The following is a 20,614-nucleotide window of genomic DNA, read 5'->3' on the forward strand; positions in this document are numbered from 1 at the left end:
GGTTCTTCCCGGAGAGCCTCAACCAAGAGGGTTATATTCCTTAGGGAATGAAAGGGTTCCCCCTTTTTCTTAGAGACTATAGTAGGGTTGAGATGGCACGTTTAATCTCAACCTTGGTTTCTTTCCAGCTCAATTTGAGTTTTGTGTTCCCTATTTCAGGGGGTTTCCTCATGCATAGCATGATGTATTTTCTCTTTGAGCTTGCTCACACGGGTTTTTTCATACTTAATAGAAGTCTTTTTCATGGGGGGAGGAGGGGGGAAAGTCTTTTTGCGCACAACCAATCGCACAGAGTGTGCCTCTCTTTAGCAATGCAAACAACTTTCAACCAAATGCCAGCAATCTACCACCCAAAATCTTTGCATTCTAATCCAATTATGAGATATTCCAAAAGATAGGAGGACACCCAAAATTTTTTGAGCTTTGCGCGCATGGCGGTAAATAAGAACAAACATCCCAATTTTTGATGCACGACCAACGTGCACCGACTAGACCACATTCTAGCACACTAACACCCTCCACCATTTAGATTGAGAACTACTACCAGTAGGTGATTTACCAGCCATATCAACGCTAACATCCAACCCAAAACATCTGCATACTGATCCCTTAACCAATACTAGCATTCCTTTCTATCAATCATTACGAGACATTCCAATGAACAGAAGGAAACCCGAAAGAAAGGATAGGACTAAGATATTCAATTAAAAAGTCTTAAGAGCGTTATGCTAAAGATGATCATGAATATTGAGCTTCACTTAGACACCCAGAGACCTACAGACTCACCTTTCTCATGCAGGACAGATCACCATGAGCCATAGCAGACCTCATGCCACAAGTTTCAAGTTGAGGCATGGCATGAGATTCCAACTACTAGACATGCTCCAGAGATACCAGGACTTGAATGGAACCCTAGTTGGCCCACACAGAGCTCACACTACTCATGATAGACACTTTATTCACAATGCATGTTAGGATATGACGAGAATTATTCTCAACACATGATTGTCCTAGGTTCACTAGTCTTCTATTTGATTTTTTGTTTCAATACACATCCAATTCCTCCCACATGATGTATACTTTCACGTTGACTTTAACATAGACTTTTTTTACCTTTTGCAGATGTCAATAAACCTCTCTCTCTCTCTCTCTCTCTCTCTCTCTCTCTCCACGCACACTTTTTTTTTTAAGTGAAAGCTTTGATTGATTACATTACAAGAATAGTCACCTCAGAAAAGAGGCGCTAGAAAATACATCAACTGAAGATCTCAATATAAGCCAAATATACATCCTAATCTATCTGGCGAGTCTGCAAGCAATCAAAGGAAGAGAAAGTGTCCAGTCTTAAAGACACTCCTGTAGATGCAATGGACGAACCGGCTGAAAAGGTTGGAGCATCAAAGTAATCTTATGCCAAAGTGGACGATAATGCATTCCAAGGCCAAATTTGGCAGCGGCCAAAGGAAAAGTAAAGGGAAATCCAGCATCATCAACAACATCCTGAATCAAACGAATCCCCTTGAGACTCAAAAAATACGAACGTCGAGGCTCCTGCAAAGCCAAAGGGCGAACACTTTAGACCAATGTATACTTTCAGCTCTGAAAGAGTTGCCCTGCAAGGAATCACTGCCATGCCAATCCAAGTGGGAAAGGATATGTTTCCAATCCATTAACAAATGGGAAACCAAAGGACAGCCAGGGATTTTGCCTGTCACAGAACCAAAAAGAAACTCCCACTGGGAAAGCTGCCAATGACCAAGAGCTGGAGATTCAACATGCAAGAGTAAATGGCGAATCATGGCAGCCCATGGTTAAGAATCTTGCAAAAACTGCAGCATGAGTTTTCCCTTATGGGCAAGAATGTGCAAATGGATATTGAGAATATTAAGACCTCCATGCATCTTTGGAGAACAAAGCTGCTGTACCTGAAGCAAACACAAGCTTTTTTTGCCACACACACACACACAGGATGGCTTAAAATGCATGCTACGTTTTCAACTAACAATGATATGAGAGACTGAGCATTATCTAAGAAGAGGGTGCGAGGTTCACAAGGAGGTTCATGACTCAGATTGTGGAAGTTGAACACATTATTGTTAGTCTTACAATTAAATGATGATAATATGCATTCACGAGTTAACAGTGTGCATTTTTTTAATAAGGTCAAGTGCATTAGTCCCATATATTTTGTGCAAAAAGACGATGTTTTCGAAAACTAAAAAGTAAAAAGGGCAAGATGCTCACTATAATAGCACTCTGCTTATAAAGTTAAGCTGATGCCATTTGACAATGAGACGCCCCACTGATTGTCAAATGGCATCAGTTGAGCTCTGTAAGCAGAGAGATATTATAGTGAGCATCTTTACAATCAATGCTAAATTACAGTAAATTTGCATCAATACTAAGCTCATACATCAATACATCAATGAGAGCATTTGAATTTAAAAAATATCATTCTGTCACTACCATTGTAATTTACAAAGAGGGAACAAGAGCCATCTTTTACATGCTATACGTGTATGAGGACAGACTCCACACAATGTTGCTCTCCCACAAATTGAACTTGACCACTAGCTCCTGAAGTTTCTGTAGCTCTTAAGCCTTCAATTTTTAGGCTAGTCCTACCAGAACCTTCATACAATGACCTTTGCAGAAAATGCCACTTCTTTTTTGCACAAGAATTTGCCACCCTTTTAGCTTTGAGATCACTATTCTCTTGGGCTCATACGATGCCTCTGTTCAGTAGGCATGCAAAACTTGTCATATGCCTCAGCATTCATAAGTAGTACATTCTTCTGCACACTTGTATCAAAGATATGAAAAAATCATGCCCATCTAACACGGTGCATGGATTTTTTAAACTCAAAACTAGCATTAAATTTCAACTTTATGGTAGTTCCCATGAATTAGACTATCTGGGTGTTTTAAAGAAGATGCTTGGAAGTAAGCTTGGGCAGTGCAGTTAAGAGAGGTTGGCACTATCAGGATGCTCTCAAGGCTTTTGCCTGTAGGATGTATCATTAAAGATTTAGTCTAGGAAGGGATATGGGTAGACTGAGATGATCCAAGTTTACAAACACTCGAATAATCAATTGGACAGTCAAGCTATTTCCTGAAAGCAACCTCGACAGAAGCTTGGACAAGGATAAAGGGATCAAGGCAAGAAGTTATCAATAATAAGGAGAAGGGTGGTGGTTCTTTTCTGATTCCTAGGATCTATGGGAGTAAAAAGGCCTCTTCGAGGGGAGAACAACTATGAGAGGTCTGAACATGGGAGGGTGTCTTTAATTCTTTTTTTGAGACACAAGCACAAGGCTACTTATCAGGGATGGAGCCAAGTTTGACTTTCCCAAGGTATCTTGGGCTCTAAAACCTGGATTAGGTGCTGTAACTGCTGAGGTAAAGTATTAGAGGCCTTTTTCCCATTCTTAAAGAAGGTGATACTTGACTTTGAGAAAGTGGTTTACCTTTGGGGAGCTGTATGAACGGTATGGATAAATTCAATTACATATTTTTACCAAAAGCTACTTTCTGCCTAAGACGGCGCTGAGACAATGCATTCCATTCGCCTGCCTGCAAATTCAACATATGCCTTCATTAATGACATTACATCAACTGCCCTGGGCACTGTTACAGACATACCAAATAAGCCGATTCCAAAAGACATGCAATGATTCATTTTTCTCATGTCAGTTCCTACACAGTTTGAACAACGCAGTTGATAAAGAAGATGGATACAGTACACATACCTCAAGAAATCCATTGCGATTGCCGTCGAACATCCGGAAAATGAGGTCTAGCTCCCTCTGTGAAAAAATAGACAATGAGAAACCCCTTGGTACTTTAAAAGGGAACCGAAATTGTGAATAGTTTCCTATCAAATAAACGCCTACTGAAGCAGGAATTATCACTGTTCAAATTGCAAGGGATAGCACCAAAAAATAGTGTGAATTATCAACCCCCTAAGAGCACCACCCCCCGCCTCTCCCGGAGTTTATTTTAAAAATCCTCTCAAAAAAAAGAAGGAAGAAAGAAGAAGAACAACTAAGTGTTAGAAATCAACCAACAAAGGGTACGCACAGCGGAAGACTGATAGAAATCGCCCAGGAGCTCACACAGTGTGTGTGGGGTGTGGAATCACTGACTTCTTCAACTTACTGGCATCAAATAGATGTGCAGACTCGTCAATAGACAATGATCCAGCCAGATATAGAAGCTACCAAAAGAATATATTTCCGTCCAAAACTATGGACACAATAAAAAGAGAGATAGATCCAAAGTTCCACCAGAGCGTGGTACTTTGATCTTACCACCACGTACTTCTACTATCTGCCGAATATCTCTAGAACTTGAGCCCGCGTGCTCCACCTCGAGCGTATGTACTCTCCGCCCTTTGACCTCAGCTCCTTGCTGGCCTAGAAGACAGCCAAGGTCCCAGCCCTCTGTAAGCTCATTCTGCAGCTATCCTTGAACTCCTCTGCATCCTGGATGTAGGCCTGAGGGAGTGTGCACTGCTGCTCCCAAGTCTGCTGGCTGCTGGATTAATTGTGAGGCTCAAGGCCTCTCCTTATATAGGCCCCAACGGCCCTCTGAAATGGCCGACTGGACCAGGCCTAAATGGCCAACTTTGCTGCCCCCCATAACCGACAGGGGGCTCTCATTTTGAGGCCCTTTTGCGGGCTTTCTGGCCGACCAGCAGGTCGGTTTGCTGACTGACCTGGTCAGCCTTTTTAGGGCTGCTCCCAAGCCCCAAGGGAGGCCTATATAAGGCCCCTCTATTTGGCAGTACCAAGGCCAGGTGGCTGGCCTTCCATAGCCACCACCACAGAACCCTTTGCTGCTGCAACATCTGTCCCTTAAGGCGCCTCTTTGCCTGTGGAATCCCCCACCATGTCTGCTGCTCTTGACTGACCTCCTGCCAGGCCAGATCCAGGACTTGCTGTCCCCGCCATCTGCTCCTTACACAGGTCCGTCCATTGCAGCCATGCTGGCCTTTCGATGTACCTCTATCTTCTCTCTTTGATTCCTGCCCACATGGCAGACAATACCCTGCCCATGTGTCAGTCTCTCAAGATCCAGGTCCACCCCCCCAATGCTCTCCTCATATGGGGGCTCACAGACGGGGAGGTGACGTCTAATATTCCAACACAAAGATGGGGGGAAAAGGGGCGAATAAGATTTCTGAATTTCCAACAGAAAAACAAAAAAAGACTGTAAGCAAAGGCCGATATTTGTTCTAAGAGTTAACACGTGTTCTCAGTGAGTTTGACGGGTGGTACCCAAAAAAGAAAGAAAGAAAAGAAAAGCAGGATTGCAGGAGAACAGAGTTCCTGTTACATGTACTTGCAATGCTAAACAGACAAAGCATCATAGCCCTAAGCCCACTGGCCACTTTCCAATTGAGCCCTAGTACACTTAGGCCACCTAATTAATACTGACTTTCCTAACTAGGTGCTACACGCTTTAGACCACATAAAAGTAACTGTAACTTGTGACCAATGCATAACCTCTGAAAATCATAACCAAGGCAGCCGGATCATGTCACACCACATTGTTGTTGTAACATTTCCTCCTGTAAGAAAACAATACAACATCTGTGCTCAACAGATAACAGGATCTCGTATGCAAGAGAAAAAAGCAGATAGTATGGAGAATCAAGAAATTTGATTACCGTAAAACTGATACAATAGATGGTGCTGCCTCCCAGCCGTGCGCTCCTGTGTGAGAAGCTTCGATGGCGTGCTGGAAACAGTAGAGGACGGAGGCTGGATGCTAAGGAATCAGGGTTGCTGTAGCCAGTGATGATATGGGCTTCACGGGCTTGCTCTTATATAGCCACCAGTTGTAGTTGGTTAGACCCAATTGGGAGACCGACCCAGTCCGCCCAAACCGGCCGACTGGAGGTCGGTCTCGAAATAGGCCACCGACCACACGATAGAACCGTGGCGCAGAATAGAGCAACTAACCTACGGACTCCGTTCGGCCCACAACCATCCGGGATCATCTGGGGCTCCAAACGGGCCCCGCAACCCGAGAGTGGGCTGCCCCGGAAAATGCTCTGTCTACCCTCAGTGCGGTCGGTCATGGGATGTCTTCCCGCACTTGCATGTAGCCTAGTTGGCAGTGTGCCAACTCTATCTGAAGCCGTCCAGCCATTAGGCCACACATGGCCCCCATCTGGTGTCCAAACCACGACCTACCGGATAACCGAGCTACTCAAATGCCTTCTCCTCATATGGGGGGCTCACAAGTAGAGTTAGCTGGTTCCCGCGTAGTTACATGAGAGTAGAGCATTGATATCTAACACCTTCACGTCAACCTCCATAGGGGTGCCAACTGTCTTGCACTCAGCCATGCCAAATGCCTTCATTATCTCTCCAGCATACTTCAGCTGTGAGATGAAGATCTGTTTTGGCTCTTGCCAAACTTTAATCCCCAAACAGAAATGCATCAGTCCGAGGTCTGTCATTTCAAACTCTCTTTCTAGCAAATGCTTTGTCTGCGAGATCTTCTCTTCATGGTTCCCTGTTATGACAAGGTAGTCCACATAAAGGACCACGATCATACACTTGCCTCCTTCTCTGTAGTTATACAAATTTGCATCAGATGGGCTCCTCCTGAACCCGTTTTGCAGAAAGTAGGCATCAATCCGTTGGTACCACGCTCGTGGGGCCTGTTGTTGGAAAGGTCACCTCCCCATCTGTAAGCCCCCATATGAGGAGAGCATGGGGGAGGGAGACCTAGGGCAGAACCCAACAAAAAAAGAGAGAAAGGGGCTGCCACATAGACAGCATCATGGCTGGCATGAGGGCAGCACATCTAGGACTGTTAAGGGCAGGACACAGGGCCAGGAAAGTATGGAGCAGAAGCAAGACAGTCTGGGACAGATTGCGGAGGATCTAAGACATGGAAGCGCACTGTTTGCAGAGGCGCAGACATGGCAGGGAGTGCAGGCTCAGATCTGCAGCAAGGAATGTGACTGGCAGTGGGGAGGTGGCAGGCCTTTTATAGGCTGCATATCTGCCTTGAATGGAGGGCCAAAAGCCCTGGAAGTTTGGGCCATAAAAGGCTTGAATTGTGAGCCCTTTAAGGGCAGTTTTTCCCAATCAGTCTGGTCGGTTTTCATACAGACTGGGTCTGTTTTTGTACAGACTGGGTCGGTTTTTTGGCCAGGCCCTTGAGGGCTATATAAGGGGGCCATTCAGGTCTCATTTGCACATCATCTGGAGCAGCAATTCCATCAGCAGAAAGAGCAGCAGCAGGGCTTTCTTTGGGCCTACAGTCAGGAGGAGAAAGAAGTGCCTTGTGCTGCAGACTTAGCTTGCAGGAAGCTGCCCACCTAGACTGGTTTCCAGACAGCAAGGTGGAGAAGATCATTCTAGACGGAAAGTCTACTCACGCTCGAGGTGGAGCACGCGGACTCTAGTCTAGAGATAGCCAGCAGATAGGAGAAGGACTTTTGTGGTAAGATCAGAGGACCACACCATTTGTGGGACTTTGGATCTGTCTCTTTTGTATTGTGTCCATAGTTGTGGACGGAAATATATTATTTGGTGGTTTCTCTATCTGATTGGTTCATTGTCTATTAATGAGTCTGCACACCTATTGAATGCACATAAGTAAAGAAGTCTGTGATTCCACACCCACACCGCACACTGTGTGAGCTCCTGGGCATTACTATAAGTCTTCCGCTGCGTGTACCCTCTGTTGGGTATTTTCTAACATGGTATCAGAGCCCAAGTAGGAGGCTCACTGGTGTGGGAGCCTGAAGGCAGGGACCTTGCTGAAGGACGACCCTGATTCAGAAGCTCTAGGGAATCGACTTCCACGACTGGAGGATTGTGCCCTTGCGAGAAGGAGGGTGACTCAGGTTCAGTCAGGTGCGTTCAGAGTTCTGGGTTACTGCATTTGAGTATTGGTTGATTTTGCTGTGTGGTATATACAGCAGAGATGTCGACAGCCTCTTCAGCCCCTGCTATCCCTTCCTCCTCCTCCAGTTTTCTCTCTTTCACTATCCCTAACTTTGGAGAGTCCGGGAACCTGGACGGGACTAATTACCCGATCTGGAAAGTGAAGATCCGGAGTCATTTAGTGGCTCGGAAGTTGTGGAAGCTGACCACGGGAGAGGAGTCGAAGCCGGCAGACATGGTGGACAGTAAAGGGAAGGTACTCATGGCAGTAGACAGAGAGGAGCTTGAAGCTTGGGAAGAAAGAGATGCCCATGCCCTGGCAATAATCATAGGGACTACGGCGGACTCTGTTCTTCCGCATATCCAGCTGGCCGAGACGTCAGTAGAGGCGTGGGCCACCCTGAAGGATCTATACGAGACAGATAATACCTCCCGGATCGTGCTTCTTCAGCATCAACTCTACAATCTTGATATGGAAGAAGGCGATACGGTGCATGATCATCTGACGAAGGTCAAGGTGGTGCGGGATCAGTTAGCAGCGATTGGTCAAAAGACAGACTCATGCCATCTGGCCTTGATGGTACTGAGGAGATTGCCTCGGAGTTTCAAGAGCTTTGTTACAGCTGTGACAGCAGGACAGAGGACCAAACCTCTGACATTTGAGGAGTTGTGTCCCTTACTGCTACAGGAGGAAGCTCGGGAGAAGCTCTACAACGGGGACAAAGATGACAAGGCGATGCTGGTGAAGGATTCCGCAGGTAAGGGAAAGGGCAAGCCTAACAATGGCAAGTCCAATAAAGATGACTCTGATGACGAGGGGACTTCGAAGAGGAAGCACAAGAAGAAGTGTTTCTATTGTGATACGCCCGGACATTTTGCAAAGGACTGCAGAAAGAAAAAGGCAGATCTGAAAAACAAACAAGAGTCTGACCCAGAGGCCAAAACTAATGTGGTAATCGAAGAATTGTTCCTGGTGACATCACCGAGTGTTACCGAGGTCAGGTATGTTGATCCCGAAATCCCAGTAAGGATGTCTGACATAGAGAGTTGGGTCGACGAGGAGTCAGATACCTTTGTGAAGGTGAAGGACAGTATGGAGCGCTTGGTACCTTCCAGGTGTGTGGCTGTTGACACTAACACGAGGGTGGATTCCATGGAAGGCCCTGGGGTCTCATGGTCAGATGGATGCTGGACTTCAGAAGGGGATAGTACAGGATTACACAGGATCTTGGCGGGTGCCTCATTGAGGTACAAGGTTTGCTTTCAGAGCGAACATTCAGGCAGTACAACAGTCTGGTATGTATTTGATATTCTGCATTTGAGCCTTTATAGCATGCTGTGGAGAGATTCTGCTCTTCATTTGTCTCAGGTGATAAGAGATTGGAAGGAATTGGCCTTCTTTGAAGGCAGAAGGGGAAGTATTGGTGCTTCTTCAAATCTCGGACGCAGATTGCTAGAAGGTGGTGGACAAAGAGTACTGAAGCCAGAAGAGTACCTGCTTGAGAACTCAGCGAGAGTTCATGGTCCAGGTAATCTGGATAAATTCATTGGTTGCAGACCTTGCCAAAGGAAGGACGGGTTGAAACAGACCCTCAGAGCATGGTGCCTGGAAGACTCCAGGTTGTTCACTCATTATGAGGGGGACGACTGGAAGATCGTGATGGCTGGGTTGCTCAAGTTCAGAGGCGAAAATGCGACTGAAGGAGGTGGTACCAGGAGGTGCTACCAGAGATGGACCTGTGTACCAGGATGGTGTGCGGAAGCGGAACCGGACCTGGTGGAGCAGGAGCCACTGGATGCAAAGCCAGGAAAAGATTTCGACACCGAAAGGTTCCAGAGGACTACGACCAGGGAGTTACTGGAGCATCTTCATCGACGTGTTGGCATTGGGCTGAGATGTGTCGGTGAGAGGGGGTGTTGGAAAGGTCACCTCCCCATCTGTAAGCCCCCATATGAGGAGAGCATGGGGGAGGGAGACCTAGGGCAGAACCCAACAGAAAAAGAGAGAAAGGGGCTGCCACATAGACAGTATCATGGCTGGCATGAGGGCAGCACATCTAGGACTGTTAAGGGCAGGACACAGGGCCAAGAAAGTATGGAGCAGAAGCAAGACAGTCTGGGACAGATTGCGGAGGATCTAAGACATGGAAGCGCACTGTTTGCAGAGGCGCAGACATGGCAGGGAGTGCAGGCTCAGATCTGCAGCAAGGAATGTGACTGGCAGTGGGGAGGTGGCAGGCCTTTTATAGGCTGCATATCTGCCTTGAATGGAGGGCCAAAAGCCCTGGAAGTTTGGGCCATAAAAGGCTTGAATTGTGAGCCCTTTAAGGGCAGTTTTTCCCAATCAGTCTGGTCGGTTTTCATACAGACTGGGTCTGTTTTTGTACAGACTGGGTCGGTTTTTTGGCCAGGCCCTTGAGGGCTATATAAGGGGGCCATTCAGGTCTCATTTGCACATCATCTGGAGCAGCAATTCCATCAGCAGAAAGAGCAGCAGCAGGGCTTTCTTTGGGCCTACAGTCAGGAGGAGAAAGAAGTGCCTTGTGCTGCAGACTTAGCTTGCAGGAAGCTGCCCACCTAGACTGGTTTCCAGACAGCAAGGTGGAGAAGATCATTCTAGACGGAAAGTCTACTCACGCTCGAGGTGGAGCACGCGGACTCTAGTCTAGAGATAGCCAGCAGATAGGAGAAGGACTTTTGTGGTAAGATCAGAGGACCACACCATTTGTGGGACTTTGGATCTGTCTCTTTTGTATTGTGTCCATAGTTGTGGACGGAAATATATTATTTGGTGGTTTCTCTATCTGATTGGTTCATTGTCTATTAATGAGTCTGCACACCTATTGAATGCACATAAGTAAAGAAGTCTGTGATTCCACACCCACACCGCACACTGTGTGAGCTCCTGGGCATTACTATAAGTCTTCCGCTGCGTGTACCCTCTGTTGGGTATTTTCTAACACCTGTTTCAGCCCATAAAGTGCCTTCTTTAGTTTACAAACTTTACCTTCTGGACCGGGGATCACAAATCCTGGTGGTTGTTCCACGTATACCTCCTCCTTGAGATCTCCATTCAGAAAGGCGGATTTTACATCCATCTGAAACACGGGTCAACTTTCCTGTGCTACTAAGGCCAAAACACTGCGAATTGTGGTTAGTCGACCTGTGAGAGCAAAAGTATCCTGATAATCAAAACCATGTACCTGTGTGAATCCTTCTGCCACGAGCCGAGCCTTGTACTTATCCAACGTGCCGTCGGACTTATACTTAGTCTCGTACACCCACTTGGTGCCAATTACCTTGCGTTTTGGTGATCGATCCACAAGGTCCCAAGTGTTGTTCTTCATTATGGAGCCATACTCCGACTGCATAGCCTCCATCCACCTATCATCACCCTGTGCCTCTTCAAGACACTTAGGTTCTTCAACACGGATCACCTCTATCATCAAAGCGTAGTTGACCAAGTGTTCCTGCGCCCTTCTTTGCTCCTCTAATCTCTTGGACCGGCGGTGTTCGGATGGTTCCTCCTCAATGGCTGGAGGTTCTCTGCCGTCCAAAAGCTGCTTTACCCACTTCGGGAATGGCCGTTGCCGATGTGGTTCTGCAGGCTCTTCTTCCTCTTCTTTATCTTGAATCCTCCCAAGCACCGTTGGGGGAGTTCGGTCTGCTGTTGGTAGTTGTACTGGATGGATATCCCGGTCCTGGTTGTCTGGGAAGGAAGCATCCTCCTCCAATTGATGCGGCTGTTCTGAGAAGACCACATCGCGACTTACTATTACCTTCTTGGTAACAGGATTATAGAGACAGTAACCCTTCGCCTCTTCACTGTAGCCCAAGAAAATACACTTCCGGCTCTTCGGTTCCCATTTGGTCCTGTTAGCATCAGGGACATGCACAAAGTAGTCACATCCAAAAATCTGAAATGTGCAACTGAAGGTTTCTTACCAGAAAAGGCCTCCAGTGTAGTCATCCCGTTCACAGCCTTCGTGTAGCTACGATTCAGAATTTAAACTGCCGTGTTACATGCTTCAGCCCAGAAAGTCTTTAGCAAATCTTTCCCTTTCATCATACTCCTGCCCATTTCGCAGATGACGCGCATCTTACGCTCTGCTACTCCATTTTGCTGTGATGTATATGGCGGGGGTTTTCTACCTCTTGATCCCGTGACTTTTACAGTAACTTTCGAATTCACTTGATGTGAACTCACCACCTCTATCTGATCTCAACTTCTTCACCTTCCTCCCCGTTTCTTTCTCGACCATTACATGCCATTCTTTGAACTTACTAAAAGCCTCATTTTTAGTCTTCAGGAAGTATATCCATATCCTTTTACTGTAGTCGTCGATCAGCGTCATAAAGTAGTAGGAACCACCCAAAGCTTCCGTCTCCATCTTTCCGCAGAGGTCCGTGTGAACGGGCTCTAGAGGAGCCTTTGCCCTGCTAGCCTCTTTAGGAACGATGCTGCTTGCCCACCATCATGCAAGCTTCACATACATTGGGCAAATCTGTAATTTCTGATAGGTCTGCAATCATTCCACTTTTATGCATCTTCTTTAAAGAACTAAGGTTTAGATTACCAAACCTCTAATGCCACAGCTTAGTGTTGCTCACATCGGCTCGAGCACTGAAAGCTGAGAGTTTGTAGATGTTGTTGCGCCGTGTACCTTTACCAATGACCTTCCCTTAAAGATCCAAAATCCGTGCGCCATTCTTATCGAAGTGAACTTTGAGGTCCCGATCCGTGATTGCAGAAATGGACAACAAGTTCCTCTTGATATCTGGCACATAAAGAACATCGGACAACTGTTTTACAACTCCCTCTGACTTGAGAGCAATCGTACCTTTTCCTTTTGCTGGACATTTTGCATCATTGCCGACTATTACCAAGATGTCATTCCCTTCTGGTTGTAGAGAGGTATACCAATCCTTCCAACTGGTCATGTGGCACGATGCACCACTGTCAATAATCCAAGGTTCATCCGCAGGTACATGAACTGCCTCCGTGCAAATCTCCTCAATTGCTATGAACAACTCTACCGGAACTGCCTGCGCGCTGTTGCTGGACTCTTTCTTTACTCCGTTCTTCTTATCTGCAATCTTCTTCCGGCACTCATTCTGCTTGTGCCCTGTCTTGTTGCAATAGAAGCACTTGATCTTCTTCTTTTTCTTTTTATCATCAGAAGAAGATGGGTTACCAGAGTCCTTACCCTTACCTTTCTTTGATCAACCGAGAAAGCCGAATCTTCTCCAATCCTCGTCTTTTGATGCATCTTCTCCTCCAGAAGCATTGCACTGAAATCCTCAAAGTTGAGGAGCGGATTTCTGTTCTGCGTATTCAGCGCCGTAACAAGACCATCATACTTTGGTGGGAGAATCCCTTTGCACCTTCGTGCTAGATTCTCGCTAGTGATGGTGGTGCCAATCGCAGTCATCTGATCGCGCAGATTCTTCACCCTGGTCATGAACTTCTTTGCCGTTTCAAGCTTAAATAGTTTCTCGTTTGCGAGTTGAGTCTCCAGATTCTGAATCCGCATCTGATTCGTGGTCTTGTACTGATTTTTCAAGACCGTCCATGCCTCCTCCGCTGTGGTGACATGTTGAATTAACGCCACGACAGAATCACTTACACTGCAGACAATAGAACACAATGCATCTGCATTTCTTCTTGTCCACGCGAGAATCTAATCCGCAGTTGGTACTATCTGTTGTCCTGCATTGGCTGGATTCGGTCTCGCAACCGGCTTCACGTCCACCCCAGTAGCAATATCCCAAAGCTCATATGTGCTTAGGATGGTCTTCATCTTGAACTTCCACAGTGGATAGTTAGTGCCGTCCAACTTTCCGCTTTCGCCGAACGGTGGGATTCGCAGTCTTGCGGGCTGGGCCATCTCTCACAATCTGCTCGCAAACAGAAATACACTACCAAATCTTCTTGCTAGAGCCCAAGCTCTGATACCATGTAAGAAAACAATACAACGTCAGTGCTCAACAGATAACAGGATCTCGTATGCAAGAGAGAAAAGCAAATAGTATGGAGAATCAAGAAATTTGATTACTGTAAAACTGATACAATAGATGGCACTACCTCCCAGCCGTGTGCTCCTGTGTGAGAAGCTTCGATGGCGTGCTGGAAACAATACAGGACGGAGGCTGGATGCTAAGGAATCAGGGTTGCTGTAGCCAGTGATGATATGGGCTTCACGGGCTTGCTCTTATATAGCCACCAGTTGTAGTTGGTTAGACTCAATTGGGAGACCAACCCAGTCCGCCCAAACCAGACGACTGGAGGTCGGTCTCGAAATAGGCCACCGACCACACGATAGAACCGTGGCGCACAATAGAGCAACTAACCTACGGACTCCGTTCGGCCCACAGCCATCCGGGATCATCTGGGGCTCCAAACGGGCCGCGCAACCCGAGAGTGGGCTGCCCCGAGAAATGCTCCGTCTACCCTCAGTGCGGTCAGTCATGGGATGTCTTCCCGCACTTGCATGAAGCCTAGTTGGCAGTGTGCCAACTCTATCTGAAGCCGTCCAGCCATCAAGCCACACATGGCCCCCATCTGGTGTCCAAACCAAGCCCTACCGGATAACCAAGCTACTCAAATGCCTTCTCCTCATATGGGGGGCTTAGAAGTAGAGTTAGCTGGTTCCCGTGTAGTTACACGAGCGTGGAGCATTGATATCTAACACCTCCCCCTTACAAGCACTTGACATCCTTGGCAAGTTGGTAACAACATTACACTTTTTGAGTTTGCTAACAAAATCCCAAGTAGTATTCTCTTCAAGACTATCATTCTTCTTTATGAAATAGTCTTGAATAACTCTATGACGTGTACACCCTTCTTTAATAATTCTTTTCAGGCTCTTATGGAAGCACTAGAGGTTCGATCAAGTCCACAAGAATCATTACTACTTGGAGTTGCTCCTTTAGTCAATGCGCTTGGCCGTTTAAGTACAACGAAAGGAAGGAAGTAGAATGTCAATTGTTTGGTACCTTAGAAAAGAATAGGTTCAGCTCAGTAGTTCCTCCTGGGCCACCTCAATTCTTTTTTATAAAAAGAAAGATGATCTATGTGACTATGCATAGATTACCGTGCCGTCAATAAGGTAATTAAAAATAAGGATCCAAAGCCATGTGTTGGTGAGCTCTTGATTATTTCACGTCTCCCACTCTAGTAAATCCCAAATATATTACCAACCATACCAATTTTTTATGAAACTCCTCATCCCCCTGATTTCTACAATCTCCATGTGCCTATCAACGTTCCCTCCTAGCATGCACTTCAATTTGGCACCGCTTTTCCCTTTGTACTTCTATGACCTATCCTTCCCCCTCTCCATGCTCATGTTGCTTTTCTCCCATTGACATGCACTTTGATTTGGATTTGGTAGAGCCACGAGGGGTGCCTCAGTCATCTATTTAGGTGAGTCATTGTCTTCCAATGTTTGCTGTCTTCACAAGGTACTTGGTCTTTGTTCTTGGTTCACTTTCCTTAAAACAAGTTATCTTATGCTATGATGCAGCTTGTCATGGGTTGCGAGAGAACTAAACGGAGGTGTGAGATAGGAAAGGTCAAATCCTTGGTCAAGGTACTTGTAGTAAGATGGACTTATGTTTTGGGTCATCAGGTTAGGATCCATGCATTTAATGTATCTCAAACTGGGTTTAGAACTCGAAATTGTCATTATCAGGCTAGGGTAATCCCTGTGGGTTAACAAATGCTTTAGCTATATTCATGGCCTTGATGAATTCAGTATCTAGATTGATGGGCTTGATTACAAGTTAGCCTTACCATAAGGATGTAGAGTACATTCAATATTACACTTTAGTTGCTTAAAGACACGACTACGGGAAGCTATTGCCCTCGTTGGAGGTAAACCAGCAAGAAGATCCTCTCAACAAATTCATATTATAAAAATGAACCTTTTCATTTTTATTTTCAATTGAATGCAAAGAGCTTTCACCAATATTTAAAAAATCACAAAGAAATACTTGGCATAGCATCGTCATGCTCAACCAAGTGCTCCAATTGCATACAACTGATGAGAGATTGGTCGGGTATATCATGTTCACCTTGAAGGTGATCAATTGTTCATCCTTTGAAAAGTAATGGAGTTATTTAAATAACTCCTCTGTAGAGTATAGCCCAACTCTATGGAGTTGTTCCCTACCCAACATTACTTCAGTCCTGTCAAGATGCATAATTTGAAAATTTTGAGTGTTTTATATCCTTGAATTCCCTAGATTCACATTATTTACTATTGTGTCACATACTTTTTTGTTTCAGCTTATAGCCGACCAGACTACGTACTTATGCACACGCAGACTTTTAATAACTTACACTTATTAATGAAATAGTAGTTCAAAACATTATGGCTGGCACTATCATCCATCATAACTTTAACCCCCATTAACGAATCCCTGACAGCCAAAGGTCAACAGTCACATGGCTGAAGAAATAAAGCAAGTATGTGCCTCATCCGCATGGAACTTACTAACTCTGCTTGGATTTAAATGTGGTTTAACATGGAAGGGCTCCCTCCTCATGAGGAGCTTTTTTAGGGTCTGGAAGCAAGTGGATGGGAGGCTCATCCATTCCATCCCCTCCTTCAGAGAGGAGTTCGAGAGGCATCCAATCATTTGGCACCCAGAGGTCCGAGACACACAAGGGCGTATGCTAGGCCAGCGGACACATATTGGATGGACATAGTGTGAAAGATCCAATATATGATCGCCACTAAGCCTAGTGCACACAAGATCAACGGAAGAACTAAGGAGGCTCAAAGCACACTAAATACGACATGAGAGGGAGATAGCAAATCTATATCTCTTGCAATGTGTGTTCTCAACAATACATAATAGGCCTCTTATATAGAGAGTGCCCTTTGAATAGTCAACCATGTGGGATCCTCTCATCCACATCTCTCCTTGTGGATATTCTCAATCCACATCTCCACATCATGTAGTCCACATCTTAGGGTGGCTACTTTAATACATTCCTATACCATACCTTAGCCTCTAATTACGTGCTCATGGCACCACAACTCTCAACACCTCCCCTTGGTGCCATGATCCTTTGGCTACTGCAAGGTGGTCAGATGTGAGTTACAAATCCATCACCTCCCCTTAGTGCATGCATTCCTACTTAAGGTGGTCAAGTGTGGTTTTTACATGTCCTCCCCTGGGTGCTTTCATCGCTACTCTCAGGTGGTCAGGCTTGATTTACAAACATATGGGCTAAAGGTGGCAAGGATTTTACTTTTCAATGCTTCATGTCGATGGCGTTCGCTTCTTTGCTTGACGTAGCTTGATGCATGATGCTTTGTTCTTCCATGTGCCTTAATGCTTTCTATGTGGATGCCATGCTTTTTGCTATGGTCATCTCATGCACTTGTACTTCTGGCATGCTTTTTGCATTCATGCGTTGCTTTTCCAGTTGTTGCAAAGGTCTTACCAATTGATTTCTTTCAATATTGGCAATGTCTAATTGCTAACAATGATTCTGACTTGACAGGCATGTAGAGCTCAAAAAGACGATCACTTTTCCTTTTTGGAGCATGTGCGAATTCTTTATGGATTGCAAGTTACGCTTTGTCGAAGTTTATGTGAAGAAGAGGACCTTTGATGATGTGGCAGAGGCTGTTCATATGTTGCTTTCACACTGTGCTTAGCAAGAAGTTGTGTGCTTAGGTGGCACTTTTAATTAAACCCATAACCTAACCATGGCTATGTTTAATCTTCCTAGAGTTAGGTTTTATATGCCATGTGGCACTCTGCCAACCAAAGACCACTAAACCAAACCTGGAGTTAACTAAACTGAACCACGCGTCCTATTTGCCACGTGGCTTTTCCAAGGAAGCCTTACAAGAAATGAAGTTTGCAATAGGGAGCTTGGGGCAACGTTTATGAGCTGGTCGATGACGAGATCGTCATTTTAGCTAGGACGTGCTAGATCTGTAGTTGGCTGGAGCGTAGGAGTTGGGTGCGTTGTTAAAGGAGTTGGGTGCGTTGTTAAAGAAGCTGGGTTGTTGGCAGGCATAGAAGCTCGTGGACGGTGTTGGAGCTGCTCTACAGGGAGGATTGCTTATCGATGTTGCCGTTGATGAAGGAGCTATTGTCTGAGAATTCGGCATTTGGAGCTACTGTGGTGGGCATACAATCGTCGCTATTGAAAAGTCTCTTTGCAGGAGAGCTCCTCGTTGGAGTGGATGGCATTAAAGATGTGCAAAAGTTGTAGAAGCACCTGAAGCACCTCTGCCACTGAGAGGTTTGCATCGTAGGACAAGTTGAAGAGTCGGCTGGATTATAGCTTCTGTTGTTGATGGAGAGCCATGATTCTCCGTGTGCCTTAGTTGGAGTCGTTGGAATTCCTTGCAATTATGTTGATTGGAGAATGCTCGCTGGTGGTCGTTGCAATCCTCGAAGAAGCCTGGTCATAGGAGCTTACCGGTCGTGTTGAGTCGCAAGGACTAGAAATTCGACAGGTTGGAGGCATCACTAAAGCAACTTTGCTGTGGGTTCACCGGTCTGTCGTTGGAGTGGAGCCAGCCGGTGCGGTTGAGCCGTTGTAGGAGGCGACTCCTAGTAGTTGGAGGTGCACGCTACTAGAGCTATGGCGCTGCTATGTCTTTCATGTGGGTGAGGTTGTTCCAGCCGAGTTGTTGAAGGAGTCCTCATGGTCGTTGAAGGCGTTGTAGCTATGAGGGCTTTAGTTGGAGAGTTGCTCACTCTACTGAGTATTTGAAGTCACTGATATTTCTTTCTCTCTCACTCTATGAAGGAAATGGTAGGCACTATGGACTCTCTCAACTCACTGTAATCTCAGAAATCTCACAACTCATAGAGGAGCATTTCCTCTCATAAGAAACCTTCAAAAAAACTCTCTCTCTCTCAATAGAACAGAATTCAACAGCTCTCAATGAACACTCAAAAAAACCACTATGAACTTAAACTATCTCATGGACATAATCTCACAAACTCTCCCTAACATCAAGATAAGAGTGTGCCACTCACTCTAAACTACCTAGGCTTGTGGGCAACCTATGCTCTGATACAATGTGAAAGATCCAATATATGATCGCCACTAAGCCTAGTGCACACAAGATCAACGGAAGAACTAAGGAGGCTCAAAGCACACTAAATAAGACATGAGAGGGAGATAGCAAATCTATCTCTCTTGCAATGTGTGTTCTCAACAATACATGATAGGCCTCTTATATAGAGAGTGTCCTTTGAATAGTCAACCATGTGGGATCCTCTCATCCACATCTCTCCTTGTGGATATCCTCAATCCACATCTCCACATCATGTAGTCCACATCTTAGGGTGGCTACTTTAATACATTCCTATACCATACCTTAGCCTCTAATTATGTGCTCGTGGCACCACAACTCTCAACACATAGTGGGATAGTGGCCCAGCCAGATATTTCGTAGTTTGCGACCGGCTCCATGGGGATGCCGGAGGGAGCAGTTTGGCGCCTGTGGCTCTGGGAGGACTGACTCCTCCGTGATATTCAATGGGATCTCGGGGAGTGGTTCTAGTCAACTAGAGTAGAGCACTCGAGCAGGGTAGAGGAGGTGCCCTTTTTCTGGTACAACGGATAAAACTTGAGAATGTTTGCAATTCTTGTAGGTTTGTAGGATGTGGCTATTCCAATATGGCCCTTACCTTTTGAGGATCCATACGAATCCCTTGTTGGGATATAATGTGCCCCAATTACTTTACTTCTTTTGCAAAGAATTCACATTTGGATTCTTTTGCAAAAAGAGAATTATCTCTAAGCAATTGGAACACTTCCCTCAAATGTTCCAAATGCTTTTTCCTCGTCTTACTATAGATTAGGATAATATCTTTATTTTTTCTTTTTTCTTTTTTATTTTTTCTTTTTCCTTTTTTTTTCAAAGAGATTAGGATAATATCTAAAAACAGTATAGCAAATTTTCCTAAATATGGCCTCAAGACACTGTTCACAAGTGTCATAAAAGTTGTTGGAGCATTAGTTAAACCAAATGGTATTACTTTAGACTAATAATGCCCATATCTAGTATGAAATGATGTCTTAGGAAAATCTTGTTCTCGGGGATTCTTTCGTATCTACAATCACTATATTACCCACTCTCTCATAGACAAGGTCACCTTGTGAAGCCAACACAATGCACGTAAAATCCTTTGGAAGCATCTCAAATGCAATTAGCACGGGAGGATCGCTCTCAACATTGAGTTGCATGGAAAAAGTTAAGATCTACATGCTTCCTTAGCAGGCTAACGGTGAAAATATAAGCTTTGGATACACTTAACGGAGGGCTGGCCATAATCGCCTTAGATACGTCTAGTGAAAGGATTCCTTGCACCGTTTGCGCACCACTGGAGAGACTAACGTGTCAAGCTCTGAGCATGGAGGAATTCAAAGCGACTTTGACGTACATAAATTCATAGCGCAAAGAAAAGTGACCTTCACAAAAAATCAAAGTCAAACGTAGAGCCACAAGCATAAAAATCTTTGGTTCAAATGTTTGGGCAAAGACCATGTTACTAGGAATCGCCCCAAAAACAAACAGGTGGAAGCTAAATCCCCAAATAAACCTCCATAAAAACAAGTATATGCGGTGCAGGTGTTGCCGCTTAATGGTACTAAAAAGTACACTGAGGTAGAGGTTTATCATGAGGACAGCACCCACATGTGCTGATTATCATCGGCA

At 45.4% G+C, this 20,614-nt stretch overlaps 1 protein-coding gene across 3 annotated transcripts in view; it reads right to left on the minus strand.

Annotated features, from left to right (window-relative positions):
- Positions 1 to 1,383: 1,383 nt before the first annotated feature.
- The window catches only part of LOC147881743 (magnesium transporter MRS2-2-like), a 108,534-nt gene continuing 89,303 nt past the window's right edge, over positions 1,384 to 20,614 (minus strand). Inside the window, exons 16-18 of one of the 3 annotated variants that reach the window (XM_087402099.1) lie at positions 3,750 to 3,806; positions 3,468 to 3,573; positions 1,384 to 1,551 (exon numbers count right to left, since the gene is read on the minus strand). In XM_087402099.1, the coding sequence (XP_087258225.1) occupies positions 3,505 to 3,573; positions 3,750 to 3,806 (126 nt within the window). In that variant the 3' untranslated portion in view covers positions 1,384 to 1,551; positions 3,468 to 3,504. Of the gene's footprint in view, positions 1,552 to 2,468; positions 3,574 to 3,749; positions 3,807 to 20,614 lie in introns of those variants that run through there. The other 2 variants (XM_087402098.1, XM_087402097.1) reach the window with 2 other exon arrangements.

The sequence above is a fragment of the Dipteris shenzhenensis genome, chromosome 30 (genome assembly GCF_047967505.1).
Source record: "Dipteris shenzhenensis isolate YYH24624 ecotype China chromosome 30, Dip_SZ_1.0, whole genome shotgun sequence".
Classification (NCBI taxonomy): domain Eukaryota; kingdom Viridiplantae; phylum Streptophyta; class Polypodiopsida; order Gleicheniales; family Dipteridaceae; genus Dipteris; species Dipteris shenzhenensis.